General features: G+C 36.8%; 1 protein-coding gene across 3 annotated transcripts in view; it reads right to left on the reverse strand.

The window, feature by feature from the left end:
• KLHL2 (kelch like family member 2) overlaps positions 1 to 20,589 on the reverse strand; it is a 62,265-nt gene that overhangs the window by 3,363 nt on the left and 38,313 nt on the right. For 2 of the 3 annotated variants that reach the window (XM_075149389.1, XM_075149388.1), the window contains 7 exons: positions 10,205 to 10,314; positions 8,647 to 8,763; positions 7,480 to 7,629; positions 6,483 to 6,600; positions 5,634 to 5,831; positions 4,503 to 4,604; positions 3,432 to 3,560 (listed from right to left, as the gene is read on the reverse strand). In XM_075149389.1, coding sequence (XP_075005490.1) covers positions 3,432 to 3,560; positions 4,503 to 4,604; positions 5,634 to 5,831; positions 6,483 to 6,600; positions 7,480 to 7,629; positions 8,647 to 8,763; positions 10,205 to 10,314 — 924 coding nt within the window. The other variant, XM_075149390.1, reaches the window with a different exon arrangement.

Below are 20,589 nucleotides of genomic sequence, written 5' to 3' on the forward strand. Positions count from 1 at the left end.
TAAAACTTGTGAGTGATGGACCATAAAGACAATTGAAAAAACACTCCTATGAAAGTACATTGGGAAATCTAATATATGTCACATTTAAGATTAGGAAACTCAAAGCTGAGATACAGATTTGCAAATATAATTCTAAAAGGGTTCCATGGGAAGGGCACAGCTTAAAATCTTTATTAAAGGGAAACAGCAAAGGAATGAACGAATGCAAAGGATCAGTTAAGTCCTTCAGAGAAAAAAAAAAATGCTGGGTGAAGAAAAAGAACCCTGAGACCTTAGTAGCCAGCTGAAATACCTTTGAAAACGTATCACTAATATAATAAAGCCATTCCTATATGGGGAGAGAAACGACTCCTGCTGAAATAACTAACTTTTCTTATTAAAAAGACAGATTTTAATAATTAACAGAAGAGGGGAAGGAGTCATGGAAGAGTTAATTGGTACTGCAAATCTGAAAAATAGCTTCTTAATAGGACGCTACTTTATGAATCATGCTATCTAATGCTTTATCAGTGATATTCACTACTAACATTTCCTGATATCCTTCCCACTTAATTTAATGCCTCTTTTATTGCTATTATTTCTAGCTATCATGTCACAGTATAGTGTGACAGCTTTTCATTCTCCCATTCTGATCACACCTTATTAGGCAGGATAATACAACATTCATCTTTTGTAGCATTAAACATTACAGAGCTAGAAGGGCTAAGATTTTTAGTTTAAATATGTGATGTGATATAAATCCCCCCACAGTTTTCTGTACAGTTACTGACCTTCCTATTCAGTGTGTAATGTTTTCCGTCTGCCACATTGCCATTTTTTCTTTGATAGCTCCTTATTTTGAATAATGTCCTCTGTTCCTCTTCAGTGCTTCACTTTCCCTTAATCCCACATCCAGTTTCCAAGTCCTACCTTATTTCTTGCTCCTTCCGTCTGTGTCCTCTTGTTGCCGTCTTCTGAGTTCTCCTTTCTTTGTTATTTTTCTTTCCTGCCCATTTTTCAGGACCCTGTCTTATATCTCTCATCCCTCCCAAATGGCCTAAATCTGGATCTGAAGTTCCTCATCTCAATATGTTGCTGGAAACAGATCTGTCCCCGTATTGATCAACTGAGAAGCAGTTGGTACTAAAGAAGAGTAACTGAGAGTTAACCTCTGCAGCTGAAGCAGTAGGAATAGAGATGGGCTTAAGTTCCTTGAGATGACCAGAGATCCAAAGGTTTAATACAGGAACAAAATTCTCTTTAGTTAGCACCCATAACATCACCAAGACTGATCGCCACTTGAAACAGTTCTGGTGGTTTTGGATATTTGGGCACTACAGCCAAGCTCAATCAATAGTCAAGATTTTCACATTACCACCCACTCCTCCCCCATGCACGAATATAATTTTCCATGTATTTAAAAGAGTGGCACAGAAGAATGTTGATTATTTTACTCAATTACATGAACCTGAAATAACTGACTACATTTACTTTTCCTCTCCAATTTTTTTTTTTTAATCAGAGGATAAGGTAAAAGGCAGCAGACAGTTGAGGAAACAAACACGATCCTGAACTCTAGGACAAGGGAAGAGAGGGGCAGAAAGATCCCAGTAGTTAGTGTATCTAAGGCACTAAATTTCAGAGTCGTAAAAATAATTCAACATTTAAAAAAAAAAAATCTGAAAATATCTAGCATATAAATTGGCTACAAGCACAATGATAGTTTGCAAAAAGGGAATATTTAAAAAAAAAAACCGCTGAGGTAAAATGGGTGTGCAGGCAGATTGCAAAATGAAGCTTTGTCACAACCCACCAACACTATTTATCTGTATAATGATACTTGTAATTTGCCCATTTTATATAAATATTTTCCTCAAAACTTGCCAATATTCGACAGGAGTATTTAAAGGTACCCTTATTGCAACTCTGGCCAGTTTTTAATCCAGAATTTACTTCCAAGATGCACAGACTGAGTAACTAGAAGATTCACAAGACAACTGTTTTCTTGAGACACAGTGTATCATGTTTCCTTCATTAACATCGTAGTTTTAGTTTAGAAACACAATCAAAACATTACTTTTGGCAATAAGATGTATCAGCTTGCTGATTTTGTAACGGTATAATGGAAGTATCACAAACTAAGTATCTTAATTTTAGTAATGATTTTAATACATATTTCTTTTGAAATAATTTGGACTTAATTTAAACATCATTATACAGATTAAAAACTGTTCAGAGTTAATAAAGAATAATGGAAGGCAAGATGAAAAGTTGGGATAACTATTAATTATCTACTGAGCATACTAGGAGTCCATCCAATTTTATTTGTAGCAACATCACTTCCAGTTATGAAGCACGTTAATGCAATCACCAGTAGATATTTGAAGGGTGTTGCTAAAAAACACCATTGAGTACTTAGGGAAAAAGTGACTTAAACAACTGAAAAAATAAACATAGAAAAATAGTATCATGCAATTTGACTTGAAAAAGTCCATGGGAACGCATCTAGAGAAATAAAACAACTTCTGCGAGTTGAAAAAACCTGAAATACCAAAAGACAAATAGAGGACAGTGAACAGTAAATGAGATTTGAGTCCATAATATAAATAGATAATGAAAATGCTAAAGTCAATTTAAGCTGTGGAAGCATCATTTCGTTAAACAAAAGCAAAATACCACAGGCACTTTTGATGTCTTTAAAGAGAAATATACATACTCAGAATCGCAAGAAGGAAAAAAAAAATTCCCCGAAAAAAAAAAGAAGGGATTTTTAAGATTATAAAGAAATAAATGGATATACCTTGGCTAAACGATAAGGAAGGATAACATGTAGTAGCCTATACATATCCAAAGGATGTAAACACCAGGTGATGAGAAGAATTACTGAAGATGAAACAAAGGGTACATAAGTGGAAGTAATAAGATGAAACCAGTAATACAAACTTAAGAATGAACAAGGACAAAATTTCCTGCAGTGAATCAGAATGCAAAACAAGTCCTCCAAAGAGGTGGAAATCTAGTCACAGTTCACATGTAAAGTCAACCTGAGAACGCTATTAGAAAAATCAGCCCTACTCTGGCAAAGAGACATCTTTGAAGAAATGACGTTTTTTCATCCTGGCCATCTAGATTTTGATACTTCAGTATTTAGGTGATATTAAATTGATTGTCACAATCCATGCATATTAGTCTGTGTGTTAAAAACATCAGAAGTTATGGGAAGAAGTGGAATATGAAAAGTATGAAAAAGCAAGGAAAGATATTTACTATTAACAGACTGAATCTTACTCTGTAGGACAGTTTTGTGTTTATAACCTGCAATATATCAGCCATCTAAGACTAACACATTCCATTAGACTCAGACTTTAGCTTACCTTTTATGTTTTTAGATACATTTTAAAACCACAAATTTGTTTCAGTTTTACAAGGATAGTTGATTCTTGTCCACTCACCTGCTCCACTCCGCCTAGTGCTCATTTCTGCAACATAGGTCCACTCATTTGTATTAGCATCATAGCATTCTACTGAACTAAGGCACTGACGTGACGCCCCATCGTAGCCACCAACAGCATACAGTTTACCTAGAAGGGCAACCAACAGAAACCTACAAATTTCTAATGCACACAGACTATATTGGTACACAGGCTGAGGGGAAGTCATCATTCTCTGAATTAGCTACTAATCAGTACCTGTCATCAATCAGTTCGAGTTTCTATTTTGTAAATAGTTTAAGATAGTACACTATAGTTCTTGTCATTTTTAGGATGTAAAAGGCAGCCAGTATCTAACAAGAACAACGTGAGGCAAAAGATTGTAAATTGCCTAGCTGAAATACAAAAGGTACTTTACCCTGTTTTTAATTAAGAATTGTTCAAAAGCAAGCTAATTCAAGTATGTCCAACATCGGAAGCTCCCAAATAGGCTTCCTAGAAATACCAAAAATTCAGATGAAAATTACTTGTACAGTCTGCATTTTCAGGTCAGAAACAGCAGCAGTTCCTATGCAGTTAAAACACATGCCTAAAACTGTTTTAAGACCCAAGAGCCAGCCAAGGTCTGCATTGTGCGACATCCAGGCTATTCACCACCGAGCTGATCGAAAGTCAGCAGTTTTCCTGGCACTGTCCTTGAGACCATCCCCAGAGTGCAACCAGCAAAGTCAGCCACAGATAACAGAGTTGACAATACTGCAGTGCTACATCACTAAAGGCCAATTTATAAGGTCATCACTTCAGTAATCGGGCTCTCTAGCTTTGCTGACATGCGTAACCTAGAGCATGCATGCGTAGCGAGCTTTTCCTCAGCTGGCCTCAGGCACAGTTGAAGCTCTGAAAAAAAATTTAAAACAACTATGCTGAAAGCTGGTCAAAACCAAGTAGAATGATTACGTGTTGTTCATACCATTTGAATTACAAGGTTGAGCAAAAACATAAATCAAGTATGTTCTCAAAAGTGAGAAAAGGTAGTAAGGTAAATGATTGCATTCCCCCCCCTCTTCTTTTTAATATCATTTGACAACTTACCTCCAACAACACCTACGCCAACACTACTTCTTCTTGTGTTCATTGGAGCTACATGAAACCACTCATTAGTCTTTAAGTTGTAAACTTCGACTGATGATAAACCTACGAAGACAATATAACATTATTTTCTCTATAAATTTAGGTGCAACATACTGTCTACCTCCCGGAAAATTCCTCCTATCTGAAAATTCAAATTATTTCATTTTAAGGACTGTTAATTATTGTGCAAAAGGCACAACTGATGTCCTTTAGATAGCCAATTACAGTCAACCCATTCTTGGTGTCTGAAAATGGGCAAATCAATAAAAGCTTTTGTGGAACTCTGAAAAATTCTTCCCTGGATTTTTTTTCTTTCATAGAATCATACAGGTTGGAAAAGACCTCTAAGATCATCGTGTCCAACCGTCAACCCAACACACCATGCCCACTACACCATGTCCCTAAGGGTCTCATCTACACGTCTTTTAAATACCTCCAGGGATGGTGACTCCACCACTTCCCTGGGCAGCCTGTTCCAAGGCCTGACCACTCTTTCAGTAAAGAAATTTCTCCTAATGTTCAATCTAAACCTCCCTTGGTGCAACTTGAGGCCATTTCCTCTTGTCCTAGAGGACATTCTTTTTAATTAAGTCACAATGCTCTTTCCTACATATGCTTCTGTAATAGTTATTAAGGAAAAGGATCATCTCTGCACAAATGGTTTAATGCACCTGTGAAGAGAATGAACAGTGTATGTCCAAAGCCTCCTCACAGGTCAGAGAAAGCTGTTTGTAATACTATTTACACCACACGAAAATGCAGAGGTATATTTCATATGCAAGTAGGACAAAAGAGACCAGGTACTTTTTCTGCTCACATCTTCCATGAGTTAAGGACTCTGACTGTAGAAGGAATACTGAAAGGGAACTTGTCAAAGATTGACTAGTCATTATGCCTGAACTCTTAGACGGGAGCAAACAGTCCACTGTTCAGGTAGAAGGATGTAACCATGAAAGCACATTCCACAGCACAAGATGCCAGGCTACCCTCGTGCTTGGTTTCATCACAGCTACAGGAAAGAGACATTGAAATTTGATACAATTATGTCAAGAGCAGTCAAAGCAAATCAGCAGTGTATAAAGGCAAATATACCTGTACTCCCATCAAATCCTCCCACAGCATAAAGAAGGCCATTTAATACAGCTGCTCCCAGTGTGCTTCTCCTGTCTTGCATATTAGCAACACTTGTCCACTGGTCCTTCACCGGATCATAGGAATCTACTGTGCGAACTCTCAAAGAACCATTGAAACCACCAACAGCATAAACCATGCCTCCCATGTACACCATTCCTAGAGCAGGGAAACAGGAAGGGAAGATGAGCGTTTTAGTCTCTTTGCCAATTGATTTTATTCTGTACTGTCCTAAGTATACAGTTACTTGACACAATTTTCAGTGCTCCCTACACTATCAGGCTTTTGACAGTGTGCTAGAGCCACACTTCATTCAGATTAAGCACCAGAAGTTCTGACACTTTTTGTTACTAATAGCTCACACTTCTGAATATCATGCTTGCTGAATTTCTTCTTGCTTAGATATCTCAGCTGCTTTAAGATCACATTTTCACATTTTTAGTATCGGTTGGTCACTTCTTCACATTCTTCATCTCATTTAATAATAATAGAGTATTTTAATAGTAAAATTACTCACTATTATAATGCGTTAATATTTAAATTTATTTACCCTCTGTATCTATGGGAGGTAATAATAAATAGTTTATTCTAGAGATTACAAACCGAAACACAAAGTAAGATCAAGTTATCAAACTTGTATTGTTCCACGTTAGCAAGTGAATCAAATTTTTACCATGATCACTGAAGTCAAGGCTTAGCCCTTCTCAGATAAATATCTTAAGTACTGTTCCAAAGAACATACGATGCTTTATACAGATGCCTAAATTCTGAAGCATTACCAACCGCAACAAAAAATTAGGCATCATTTACCCGCTCTACATCTTCTGGAAGGCAATTCAGCCACCTGATGCCAGCGTTCCTCTTTAAAATCATAGCATTCAACACTGCGAATTGCCTTTGGTGCCTGTCCTCCAACTACCATCATCAACTAGAAGGGACATAATAACATTTGTTAGTTATTTGCATATATGAGAGCACCTGAAAGATCAAAACAGTGTTAAAAAATAAAGCAAGCTTCAAGGATGGTTTTCCTAAATAAGAAATTTCAGTCTTGCAAGCTAGGCAAAATTCATTTTTTTAAAAACACATGCAATTTCTAATTATTGTGTCCAGAGGAACTATCTGAGGTGGAAAAGCAGGAAGCAATTAGAATCTAGGTAGAGCTCCCATGAACGAGGCAGATCCTGCTGTAACTTTGCATCCTGCTCTGACCTGAGGTATGAGAATTCAGTGTCTATGATGTTCAATGGAACTGTGCCCATCCATCACAGAACAGCCTTATCTGGCTCCTTTGAGAGAAATGTGCTAAATCTGCTGAACGGAATCTCCTATTCCATTATTGCAGTTGCCATAGTAGTACTATAAGAAAACTTCTTTACTTCACTGGGAAGAAGATAATATCTAATGTTTGGTTTGTTTTCTCCTAGAATGAATGAAAGGCAATATTTAGCTAAAAATTCAATAAAATTTCTCAACTCAGAAACTTCAGTCTTTGTTTTGTTTTGATTGTTTTTAAAAAAACAGGCTTACTTCCCTATAATTGTATACTTCTCAAATGCTGAAGCACTTATTAAAAAGTATTTATTGGGAGGGCAGGTAGTGGTGGTGGTGTGTGTAGGTGGGAGACGAAAACATGTATATCATAATAGCATGGAGCATAAAGCTAATCACAAAGTAATATTTTTGTGATAAATAATTCTGGTACAAAAACTTTTACTGGAATACCCCAAGTGACGGTCATGCTCTCATGAAATCTTTTAAAACAGAGTTTGAAGAAATAAATATATTGGAAAAATAAGGGTCTTACTTTTGGAAGGCTTGCGGGTGTTCTCAATTTTGTTCGAGTGCTTTTCATCAATGCTCGTTGCTCAGTTGGCAGCAAGTGATACTTCATAGCTTCAATGAGGTAATCTTTACAAGCACTGCTGTTCTTAACCAATATTTCCTCTTCAACTCTCTGTTTATTAATAGAAGTTTAACAAGGTCTGAGCATGTTAAGGAAGTAAAACACAAATCACAATCTGAAGTGTCAGAAAACCTGTGTTATATCACACAAATGCAGATTAATCTGATTTTTTAGATTGTTATTTAACCACTGTTAGACACAAATTTATGTGATGGCAATATGCAGTAACTAAGAAGAAAAAAAAAAATCAGGAGATTTTGATTCTCAATTAGTAAATGGAAGAAACAGTGGTAGGCAAAGTAAATCACTTTTCTTACAATCAGGAACATTTCTTGACTTTTCAAATACAGAGAGTACAGAACACTTTTAAGGGGGGAATAGCAGAGACTAATTTAACAAACTAGTAAGCCACCCCACAACAATAAAAAACCACAAGAGCAAAAAAACCCAAAAAACAAACCAAAACAAAAAAAACCCAAAACAACCCACACGAAGTGGAAGAAATCTGTATCACAAAAATGGAATTTCTAAAATAAACACCTACCAACCTACTAACCAATGTTAATAGCGAACTCATATTTTCAATCTTAAATATTTGTCCTGACACCAGAATATTCAAAATGAGATTACAAAATTTGAAAAAATGTATTCTATCTGAACCAGGTAAAGGAATGTTTCCTTTGTCATTAATTCCTAATCAACTTAAACAATAGATACAATTCTGAAGTTGAAAATTCACTTATGAAAACAAATCTTGTATCAAAGATCATATTACAAATGAAAGCTAACCTGATCTCAGCAAATTAAATGTTCAAATTACTAATGTGGTATGACAAGTAGTCAGCCAAACAGATAAATTACTTATATATGTTATCCTCTATGTGGGAATCCCTCATTTCACTTTGTGTGTGTGTGCACATGCATATGTGGTGATGGCTGTCTGTTTATATTTACTATCAGTAACATACTACATTACACTTGTTTAAATTTAAAATTACCCATCTGGCATTAAAAAAAAATAAACAGAAATGTTCACGTGCAGAAGAATTAGTATTCCTTTTTGCTTACCTGAACTAAATATTCTCGGGAAAGCAAAGGCAGCCGAACATGCTCCATCAGGCGTGCCATTAGCTCCTGCCTTATGTCTTTGTCATGGTTTACCCACGCTATCACTGCTTCAAATACCTTCCAGGAAACAAACAAATGCGAGTCCCTTGACTTACAAGTTCATACGTATGAAAATATCAATGTGCCTCCAAAAATAGTGTTTGCTTACACTAAAATTCCTAACGTAAGAAAAGACGACAGCAGTCACAGCTCTCATTATTTCCATATTTATCCACTACAAAATTCTAAGGATGCATTAGGTAGTCTTGTTTTACATCACTCCTCCACCAGTGTTTCAAGGATAGCTGTGCTACGTTGACAAAATGCACACGGTAATTTCATTGATACTGAAAATCCAATAAAACTAGGTAAACAAACAACACAGCAGCAGCGATATTACAATCCTCATACTTTTCTTCCTTTCTTGGAAAACCGGCCTGCCACATCATCATTCAAATTACTTATCATCACTGAGTCTTACTAGGAGAAGCGATCCCAAGCCTAGTTTCTCCTCTATTGCACAGCAGCTCATGATACACTAGAGCATTAAAAGCTTAATTACACTCCACAGAAGCAGCATCACATGTATCAAATTCAAAGTGATAAAACCAGATCTTCAGGGTATTATGGGAACAGCAACATGACTTTGCTAGTTGCAGTTTAAGCAGATAGTTCTTAGCTTCAAAGTTTCAAAAAGGTTTTAACGTGAAACACTACCTAGCCATACAAATCAGTAGTCAAACATACTTTTGAATGCAATTTAGCCTCATTTAAACAGAGGTTTTAGTACAACTATATACTCCTTGGAAAAAAGAAACCCAACATATTTTAAAATTGATCACAACTGGATTAAAAAATGAACAACCTGAAAACCATCAGAGGTTCAAAGAGATGCACTGGGCTCACTGAAGACCACAGAGTTTCAAAACGGCTTTAAAAGAATGAGATCTAGCTAAAGGTGAGCCAACACATATTTAAACTCAAGTTTGGTTATACCAAGCTACCTAGCCATCTCCTTTGCAACCCACATTTGTTCAGTTAGGCTAAACAGCCCACATATACATGGAGTTTTAATACCTTTGTGGGACTGCTGATGTTAAAGTTAGTAGATGACATATATTTGCTCTTCAAACTGCTATTTTTGAGTTATTTATCCCTTGGTAAACCAAACTCCTGCGTATGAGACTCACAGCATTTGTTCTGTTTGTTCTGCTTGAAGATGAGAAGGAATTTCCATTTAATTTAGTTTCCATTTTTTCAAAGAACAAAGGGTTATGTGATTTAATACAGTTTTATGATTTTTAAGAGTTGAGATTAATTTTCAACATCAGACTGACAACACTTTTGGGAAAAATCCTTTACGCTTTTGGGAAAAATCCTTTAAACATGAGCACAATACATGTCTAATTGCACCGAGGAAACAAAGAACGCATCCAAACAACTGTACAAGGGCTATAAGAGCAAGCTCGCTCTCTCATCCAAAAGGATAAAAAGAATACTGGGATATAGATGGTCTTACCTTCTCTTCTGAGGCAATTGTGAGTTTGTCACTGGATATAAGACTGCACACCTGCTCTACACCAAGATTGAGGTATTCTTCACTGAGTACGACATCAGAAAAGTGCTGTTCTGTTTGGAGGAAAAGTCGTACTCTAACATACAGTGCAAAGTGTAACCCACAACAAGCATTAAAGCAGCAGAGGAAAAATAGAGGAAAACGATTCAATATGCATGCTATTTTGTCATATCAAGAAGCAATACCTTAACTTAAGACATTTTATATAGGTTAAAGCTTGATCTCACAGCTTTTATATTTAAAGATTCTTTAAAATAATTGAAATATTAAACCACATTATACTAAAAGTAGCAATCATAGCAATTTAACATTTTCAGCATTGCTTCGTCTCATTTTGCTAACTTTGTACACACAAATGCAGCAAAAAAGATTCCAGAAAAAGAATATGCCCTCTGTACTGTTGACAAACATGTTTTAAACCTGCAGTTCGACATGAACAATGGCTGATTCATTAGAACTAACCAGCAGTTTTGCAGTCTAATGTAGGTCAAATCAAATAACAGGTCTGGATCCTGTTGCATCTCTCAGAGCTTCTCCAAGGTCATAAAAATATTACATATCACAATCTCTACAACATGTAGAAGATGTGTAGTTTTTCCTCAGTTTTTTTTAATGCCCTAACTTAAAGTAAACAAAACTGACAAAATTCAATGTTTTAGTTGTAGAACCAGACATTTTCTTTTAACATGGAGCATGTATCTTTATCAAGTTGTTGTTCAGTTATTCAGTTGTTCTCCCCCTTCCTTAAAATTGCTTTTTAAGCCATTCAGTTGCTTAAAAAGTAGCTCCATCCAGTTAACTGTTATTTTTCCCCTCTTCAGCTATTCTTAACAGAAGTTAGAAGGGACAATTGTTACTGGGAATTTAAGAATTCACTCAAAATTAGAATATGTAAGAAAAGGTCATCAAACATATTCAAACTAAAGAACTTTTTAAAGCCTTTTCTATCACTCCACTAGTGCTACTATAGTTAAGACAGACAAAGTGTCTTCTTAAAGCTGTTAAAAAAAGTTAAAGAATGCTGAAAGCTTCCAGATCAAGAAGTCTAAATTTTCCAGGTCAACTTTGCAGGGTACAACAGCTTTTTTTCACTGTACTAAAGATTAGAGAGCATAAAAAGATAAATCTAACACAGTATAATTTTTGTCCTTTATCTAGTTCAGCATCCTGTTCCTTGAAACAGGCAGCACAATTTGCTTCGACAAAAGTCCAAGAATATATAAGAAAAGTATGATAATAAAACCTCCTCCCATAAAGGTCTCACTATAACCATGAAACATTAGAGGTTGGTAGCCCGAAGGATGATATTTTACCTTAACCACATTTTACTAAACAATGAGTGTAGTGAGATACAGTCCAGTCCCCTTGAATCCTGTTAAATCCCTTGACTTTAATACCTTCCCATAGTAATAATCCCACACTCTCATTGAACAAAAAGCCCCACATCTAAATTTAACACCCAGTTTACCATTAATCAGTTTTCAATTAATATCCCCATATTCTAACACTGAATACGATGATAGGGAAAGCCGCTGTCTACTCAAAATCATTCATTATTCTATATTCCTTTTTAGCTTTCATCTCTATTTAAAGTAGACAGTCCTCACCTTTTCAGTCCTTCATCCTACCAGCCTTTTCATTCGTGCAATTATCATCACTACAAGTCCCTCCAATTCTGCAGCATTCTCTTATGATGGATGCGTAGTATTCTCTGCCGTATTTCAGGCAATGTGAGAGAAAGGATGAGGAGAAATACTATTGATTTTTATAACACCACCATTACTTTTCCACTCCTTCCAAATCTTTATGTCTATTTGCTTTTCAAACTACAAATATGCAGTTTCGAGCTGAAATAGAATTTTCTGAGGTACACTTATTGAAATAAGTATCTGATGAATTTTACTATTTGCCTATGGCAAATAGAAATTGAGAAAGGTAATTTGCATAAATTAGTTTTATGATAAACTCCAAATTTCAAGTGCAGTGCCACAAAACAGCATGTCTGACTGTACTCAGAAGTTGAGTTACGGAAAAAGCAGAAAGGGGAAGCAACACTTATCTCAATCTCAAACAAATCTGAGGTTCAGAAACCTTGTTCATCTTCCCTTGAGAAAGGTGATCCAACAGTGGATCACATCCAACAGGATACACTTCATAAACTGGAAACAGCCAGTTGATTTTATAGACTCATATACAAAAGCCTTCTATTTTAAAAAGGTGATTTACATTTATGACATGCTCTAAATAGGAAGAGATCCAGCCCCTAACCAAAAGAGTGAAAGTTGAGAATTTTCAAAGTAATACAATGAATGTGAGGCTGTCTTCATGCTAGGCAGAGAACTGTAGAAGAAAATCGGACAAAAATAGACAGCACTTGAACAAAACCTAAGACTGTTTTACTGGATGTCAGCCTCTGTGCTTAAAGCATAAAATAAGGCATGGGGCCAAGCGAAGAAAGAAGAATGGGAAAAAAGCAGAAATGAAAACAAACTACTTGGTCAATAGCTACAGGCTCAGGCAACACCTGAAACAAATCCTCAGCTGAATGAATTACAGAAAAAGGAGCAATAGGAGTAGATTGCTACACAGATTTTATTCATCAAAAAAAAAGGTAAGGTGAAATCACTTGTTCAGAACCAGATCTCTTGTTGTCAAGGAGACCAACTTAACTAATTGATAGATAATCTTTTGGCAGAAGCCAATTGAAATTACAGCTAAATGGATTATTCAAAATAATTAGAAACTGAAAAAGAACAAGGAAATGCAAAAACACCAATTAAGTCTGCCAACAGCAATTTATCTAAAGTTGTTCAAGTGTTGAGGACAGAAGGCATTATTTTATTATATATAAAAATAATGCTTATTAAATTCAAACTTTTTGCTTCCTTTTAACAAGAAGGATATCAGCATCTTTGAAATAATATGATTCAGTACTAAGAGTTCCAAAAATCCCAGTTAGATCCTCTTTTTCCAATAATTATGAGAGAAAAATAGTATTGGGGGGGTGTGTATTTTTTTTGCCTTCGGGTTAGGATTTGTGCTATCCCATATTATTGCTCACATCCTGAAAGCTTCAATAATCTGGAGATATTAACATCAAACACCATAAAACTTATGACATGATTAAATATTTCATGCATCTGTCCCCTGCAAAATCTCAAATTAGCTTGGTTTTTATTTGTGGCATTAGGCGATATACTTCTTTTTTCATGAACATTTCCTAGATAAGCAAACAGATAGAACTATCTGGCTGGAAGTTTTCACGAGAGAATAAAATACTTATTTTTTTCCAAATCAGAATTTTCCAGACAGTGTGCAACTTTGACAAATTTGTGTTGGAATCCTGCCCCACTTCTTGCCACTTTACCCAGACATTGAAGCCAGCTGGCTCCAGAGCCAGGCAGCCTGGAAACAAGCTGGCTGAGGAGCTGCAGAGGCTTGGCTCCCAAATTCCCATTTCCTAAGCAAGTAGAGTCCTACTTCTTTATTATCAAAACTAAAATCTGCCTTTAAAAAAAAATCCCTTCCATTTTAGGTCATTTCTAAAATATCTGTTCCAATTGCATATGAAAAACAGATTTTCACATTTTCGCAACCGATAGAGACAGTTTCTATCTGAATAGCTGAAGATCTGTCCTTGTCTGCCCTGTACCAGTAGGATGGGACTTCAGCTTCAGGGACAAGCTAAAAGGATAAAAAGGAAGTTCTTAACAACATGAAAGGGGCTAGTAACAAATTCTTTGGAAGTACAATGAACGATGCCAGTGTGGAGAGCACAGGAAGATAATAGGAGCTGTAAATATTCCGCTTCTTGGTATTTTTCATTATGAGTCTGGAGATGTGTATTATACATACACACAGCAGCGATAAGCACTTGACCTACCTCTTCTACCCAAAAAGCACATAGTCTTGCTGGCCATAAAGATATTAACACTAACTTTATATTTTTCAATAACATAGGAAGGAAAGCTACATCCGAAATCTGCACAGGACATTTTATGCTATAAACATTTGTGGATAAATTCACAAATGCTATTTTACTCATTTATATACCTACAGTCAGACCTTCTCTGGCTTTAATAAATGGAATAAACAAATATAGAAACAAAGGTCTGCTGAAGTTCCCTCAGTTAAAAAACCTTTCAGAGAATCATGGTTGCCAAATATAAAAGCCTGTAACCCATCTTCTCCTTTTTGTTTTATGACAACTTGCTGTTGTCAGTGTTTGTTTATGACATTGTTGAAGACTGCCATCATTAATAGGCTTCAGTCATTTTCTAACATATTTCTGAGGTGTTCTAGCCGCTGGTGACACTTAATACCCATTTTCAAAAATCTTTTTAACATTTTGTACACTTTCAAAAATCTTCTCCCAAAGATCTTCCCAAAGCCACATTAACACGTATGAAAAACAGCCAGAGCTTATCAGTGCCAGAGGCGGCCGGAAAAAAGGGAAAAATCCCTCATATTCCCTAGATCTTTTCGTGACAGTAATCCAATGGATATTAGCGTGTGAAACAAAATTCACAATCAAATATATCGAGTCTCATAAGTATCTTTTGTCTGGTTTAGGCCAACTATTTCTATTCCACAAAATAGATGATGATATTTTTTATAAACTAAATGGACTACCTGCATCTTTCTGATGTGATAATACTATAAAACCAGCTGGAACTTTCCAGAAACGTAGCTTCTTTCTGAACTGATAACTTTTTGTTTTAGAGCAATGCAGAGCATGGGAACTTGGAAAGATCTAAGCCTTATGTTCACTTAAGAGAACAATGACAATTTCTGAAGCAGATGAAACAAAAATATTTAGCAAGAATTAGTTTTTTAAATTATTGCTTCAACTCACAATGTCACATTGTGATTTTTTTGGCTTGGGACAAAAGGTCTGTGCTAACGGCCTAACATAAGACACTGGGGTCAAGCAGGAATCCCAGCCTTATTACAGAGGGATAGATAGAAGCTCTGCCAGTTGGAGAACCAGCAGAAGCTAAACATTGCAGAATCAAATTTTTTTAAAAATCTGACTTACTTGATAATTTTATGCTTAAATAACTGCTTTTGAGAACACCATGAAATTCATAGCAGCCAAGGTAATAGAAGCATAGCAACAGACGTTGCTACTCAGAATAGAATCGTAAGAACGTTTCTGCTAAGTATGTCCTTTCAATCTCATGCATACGAATGTATACAGGAATAGTCTACAGAAGACATGCATGCTTCCAAGTCTAGTCAGGGCTCAAAGTTTTAGACTCAGAGCACCAGAATCAAGAACGCTGTATCCCACAGTTAAGTACAACACAGCAATCCCTGCTTCACAACACATGCTAAGATTCCCTAACAAAAGTTTCTTCAACATCTCCTCAGCACGATGGTAAAAGCCAAGAAGGTTTGCTGTGTAAAGCTGGTCCTTCAAAAGACACTTCCATAGGTAATCCAATGTTTCCAAACCCCAAACCGGCCTATGCGGTGAGTGGAAGTACATTATTATTCTTTGGTTATAACTAAGAAATATGTCAAGGCCTAAGCACTGAGCAAGTGTGTCTCTAGTCCAAGATGGCATACCCCTCTTCATTAAAAGGCTTTATCAATCTATCTTCAGGTTGTACATAACATTACGACAACTATAAAATGTACCATATTCTCAGGAAAAATTGCTATTTTGTGAACATCCCCTAAGACTACGTAAGATGTATCTCAGACTAAAACTGAGGATGGACTAGCAGCGCTCATGCCACATACTCTTCGTAGGAATCCTCACACAAGAAGGATGAGAGGCCTCAGCTGTACGTCGTCCCTGACTGTGCACGTGCGACAAGACCCAGAGCAGGGCTGCTTTCTGGAACATCACAAGAACAGGTAGCATCTCAGAAAGTTTAATTGCAACAGAAGCTCATTCCAAGTAATCTGTATCAATTGTCCAATATTTTCAGATCTCTCCATAGGCATCATAGATGCATATAAATGACTCTCCTACATTATAGAAATCTCCCACTCTGCTACAGGATGACCAACCCCACCATAGGGTTATGAAGCTCAAATTTTAATGAAAGTTGGGTTTTTATTCCCACTAGAAGGAAGGAAGTTCCAGAGTTTCACTTTTCTAATAACTTCTGGTCTACATCAGCATCCATTTGTTTTTATGCTATCATTGTCTATTAGCAGAAGTATCTCCCTGCCCCTTTTTCCTAAATACAAAATAGCAAGTATAATAAAGTAAAGACTGGGAGAAGTTAAATACCCAAATGCTTTTCGTTTTCTCTAGCACGGAAATATTTTCACTGCTTTTTCAATCTAATCCTCTTCTGTACTCATTCTAGTTTCTGAAGCCTTAATCCCGAAATGTCTGCTCCTGGGAGTTCAGCTGTCTGTGATACAAGGCCTAATTCTGAAATGGCACAGCCATGTATCTTTGGCCCAGACTTTTGAGAAAGTTTTTTCAGTTGTAAGAAAGAGCCTTGACAAAGCAAAAAGAGCCATTTGAGATAAGAACAGGGAGGAAAAGAAGCTATGATGGCTGAGATACAGGCAGTAAGAAGCTTGAAAATTCAAGAGGAAAAACATTGACCTGAAAAGGTATAATACTGTACAGAAAAAAACCAGGGAGTCAACAGACAGAAATCCAGCAGGACTGATGATCAGCCCATTCCAAGGAGAAGTGAAGGCCAACCCTTCCTCCCTGGGCACTTTTACCAGGAGTACTGAGCATACCAGTGCTCAGCCTAGTAGCTTGCAAGTCCCAGCTAGAACCAACAAATAGCTTCCTTCTCCTTTTCACTTGTCTGCATCCTGCTTGAAGAGTCCCTCTGAGCACAGCAAAGGATGCCTGAATAAAATGACTCAGAGAGGGAGGGTTACAAGCTGGACACAGTTCCTGTGTCCAATATTAACCAGTATTGCACTCGAGGTATTGCCAGAGCCTTAGAATCATAGAATCGTTTAGGTTGGAAAAGACCTCCAAGATCATCAAGTCCAACCATAAACCCAACACTGCCAAGTTCACCACTAAACCATGTCCCTAAGCACCAGATCTACACGTCTTTTAAATATCTCCAGGGATGGTATCAATCACTTCCCTGGCCAGCCTGTTCCAAGGCTTGACAACCCTTTTGGTGAAGAAATTCGTCCCAATATCCAATCTAAACCTCCCCTGGCACAACTCGAGACCTTTTCCTCTCGTCCCATCTTTTGTTACTTGGGAAAAGAGACCAACACCCACCTCGCTACAACCTCCTTTCAGGTAGTTCTAGAGAGTGATAAGGTCTCCCCTCAGCCTCCTCTTCTCCAGGCTAAACAACCCCAGTTCCCTCAGCCGCTCCTCATAAGACTTGTGCTCCAGGCCCTTCACCAGCTTCCTTGCCCTCCTCTGGACACGCTCCAGCACCTCCATGTCCTTCTTGTAGTGAGGGGCCCAAAACTGAACACAGGATTCGAGGTGCGGCCTCACCAGTGCCGAGTACAGGGGCACGATCACCTCCCTGCTCCTGCTGGCCACACTATTTCTGATACAGGCCAGGATGCCGTTGGCCTTCTTGGCCACCTGGGCACACTGCCGGCTCATGTTCAGCCGGCTGTCAACCAGCACCCCCAGGTCCTTTTCTGCTGGGCAGCTTTCCAGCCACTCTTCCCCAAGCCTGTAGCGTTGCATGGGGTTGTTGTGACCTAAGTCTTATATTTTATATTTCTAGAAAGTAATCTATATAAATATTAACTTCAACTACTAAATTGAACAAAGATTGTTTAGAAGTAACTGAAGTAGTTTAGAAGTTACTAATGCATAGTCAGAATAGAAGTTGGAAAAAATAATTTAAAATTCAAAATTAAGCAACCGCTATATCAAAATGTGTCCCCTAAAACATTAAATATCTGAATATTAACTCTAGTTAATAAATGTATGCCTTGCCTCCTATTGCATACAAGGTAAAAATATAATAGCTTTTTGGTTATGATATTATATATTACTCAAAGACAAAAAGATTTAATTAAAAATTTTTGCATAATAGTCTAAATACAGTTATCACAAAGTCATTCAGTCACATACATATTAGAACTTTGAGTAAGGTATGCATTACAAAAGCTAGTACTTTCAAAAACAACGTGAAGAGCTTTTAATTTTTTTTAAAATTGATATATAAATAATTTGAATACTATTTCATTAGACTAAAAACTTATGCATATGGCTGATTTGTATACCTCAGTTTCACACTTATGTCAGCAACCAAGGATTCTGTTGACAGACACCTAATCATATGAGTTTGCTGCATTTCTGTTTTTTTCCTGAAACACCCATTCTTGAGAGAGATACTATAATCTCCTGGAAGTGGGTAAAAAAAAAAAAATCTATACTGGAAAACATTTTCTAGGAATTAAGGCAACTGAAAGCATTCATCAAAATCATTCTTTTTATGAGGTCTAAAATTACTCAAGGCAATAAAAAGCCTATTATTTGGACCTAGACACATGAATTGAAGCACTTAGTGCTCTATTTCAGGAAAATCTTCAGTTTTAACTCTGTACTAATTGTTAATGATGCTAATTGGTCACTGTACATTTTTAGAAAAGTTACGAAAAGCAACACAATCATATGAATTTTTTTCTGCAGCCTTATCAGGATATTTCATTTTTAATTCTCTTCTGTATTGCTCTCGTACTAAGCCTGACAGAATGCTAGGCATTAAGGAAGGCAGTGCAGAGAGTGCAATGAAGTAGCTCACACCCTGACTATGCACAGCATATTTATCTCAAGGGTAAGAACAGAGTGTGCATTGCTTTAAAATTCACCACACAGATACAGCAAAAACACAGTGGGAGTTGAGCTGGCAGCTCGTGGTACGGGCCAGCAGGACTCCAAGAATACGATGACAAAAAGGGAAGCATATAGGAGGAAAGTGCTTTCTGGAGGAATTTGACAGAAATGGAAGGTGGTTTGATTACAGAGGAAAGAGAAGGTTAGTTCCAAGCACAAAAGTAGTAGAGAGAGATATGAAATAGAAGACTCAAGTGAGGGTATTCTGCTGAACTGGAAAAGCCAAGGATGAGAGGTTGGAATTTGATCCAGGGGGAAAAGGAATATTGCAAAAGTAGTAAAATGACCTTAGCAAACAGAGAGGAAGTTATGGCAGAGAGAGATTTACATTGCAGCAAAAGGGAAACATGATGTAGAGCAGATTTGGTAGGGAGGGAAGAAACAAAATAGAGGAACATGCAACTGAGTAGTTGAGAGAAAATGGTAGAGGAGTTGAAGTTGTCAAGTTTACAAACCTGAATGACTGGGAGAACACTGAAGTCACCATTGACAGAGGAAGACAGTGAGAAGGGAAGGATGATTAGATGGAAAGCAATTCGGTTTTGCTGAACCTGAAGTAGAAATGAAACATCCAAGAGACACTGAAAAGACAGGAAAAGATCTGTGACTGGGAAGACGGTGCAAGCTGCATGTAAGGAGGCATACCTGAGAGTCACTCTCAACCTCTGACAACCTGTGACTTCTGAATTTCCAAACAGATTTGTCCTACTCTCTGAATATTCACTGCCAAAGCTCTAATCAAAATATACTACTTTGCTGTATAGTAAGTTAAACCCTATAAAAGAGGTGATTTTTTTTTTCAATACAAAAAGCTTCCACTAAAAAGTAATTCCTCAGTGTAACGTCTTCAGTCTTGACTCAAACATCAAGATCCCAAGGCATTCTACACACAAAAGAACAGTAAGAGCATTGCTACTTGAACAAATTGAAAGCCTTAGTTTTGGTTACAGCATTATGCTACAAACTTACAAGCTTACACAATATTTTGCTTACTTTTTAGTAATCTACATTATACAACCTTTCTTGGCATCAGAGCAGTCAAACAAGGTTTTAATCCATTATGTTAAAAATTACCAATTTAGTAATACTTTCTCTGAAATTACATGTATATGTTTCCAACAGCAGAAAATGTTGGAATATAAAGAACAAAAAAAAAGGATTTTAGCCCTCACAGAATCATAGAAATGTAAGCTAGAAAGAACTTCAAATCATCTAGTTTTGCACACAGACATGATTTAGATCAATCTAAATCAGAAGTTAGTCTAACCAGTTTTTTTACAGCTGCCTAACAGTGCAGAGTCCATAACTTCCACAGGCAGCTTGCCGGATCTATGTTACTGTTACATTTTTCCTTAATATATGACACAATTTTAGAAATACCTCACAAGTTAAGCTTGCTCATTTTCAGTCATTTTTATGCACAGGAAGATTTGCACTCCTTCTCATCCTCCTAGCCTTTTAGTTTCTTGACTGAAACTCTTCTCTCACAATCTTTGTCATAGGTCAGTCTGTTTTC

Source organism: Calonectris borealis, chromosome 4 (assembly GCF_964195595.1).
Source record: "Calonectris borealis chromosome 4, bCalBor7.hap1.2, whole genome shotgun sequence".
In the NCBI taxonomy this organism is placed as follows: domain Eukaryota; kingdom Metazoa; phylum Chordata; class Aves; order Procellariiformes; family Procellariidae; genus Calonectris; species Calonectris borealis.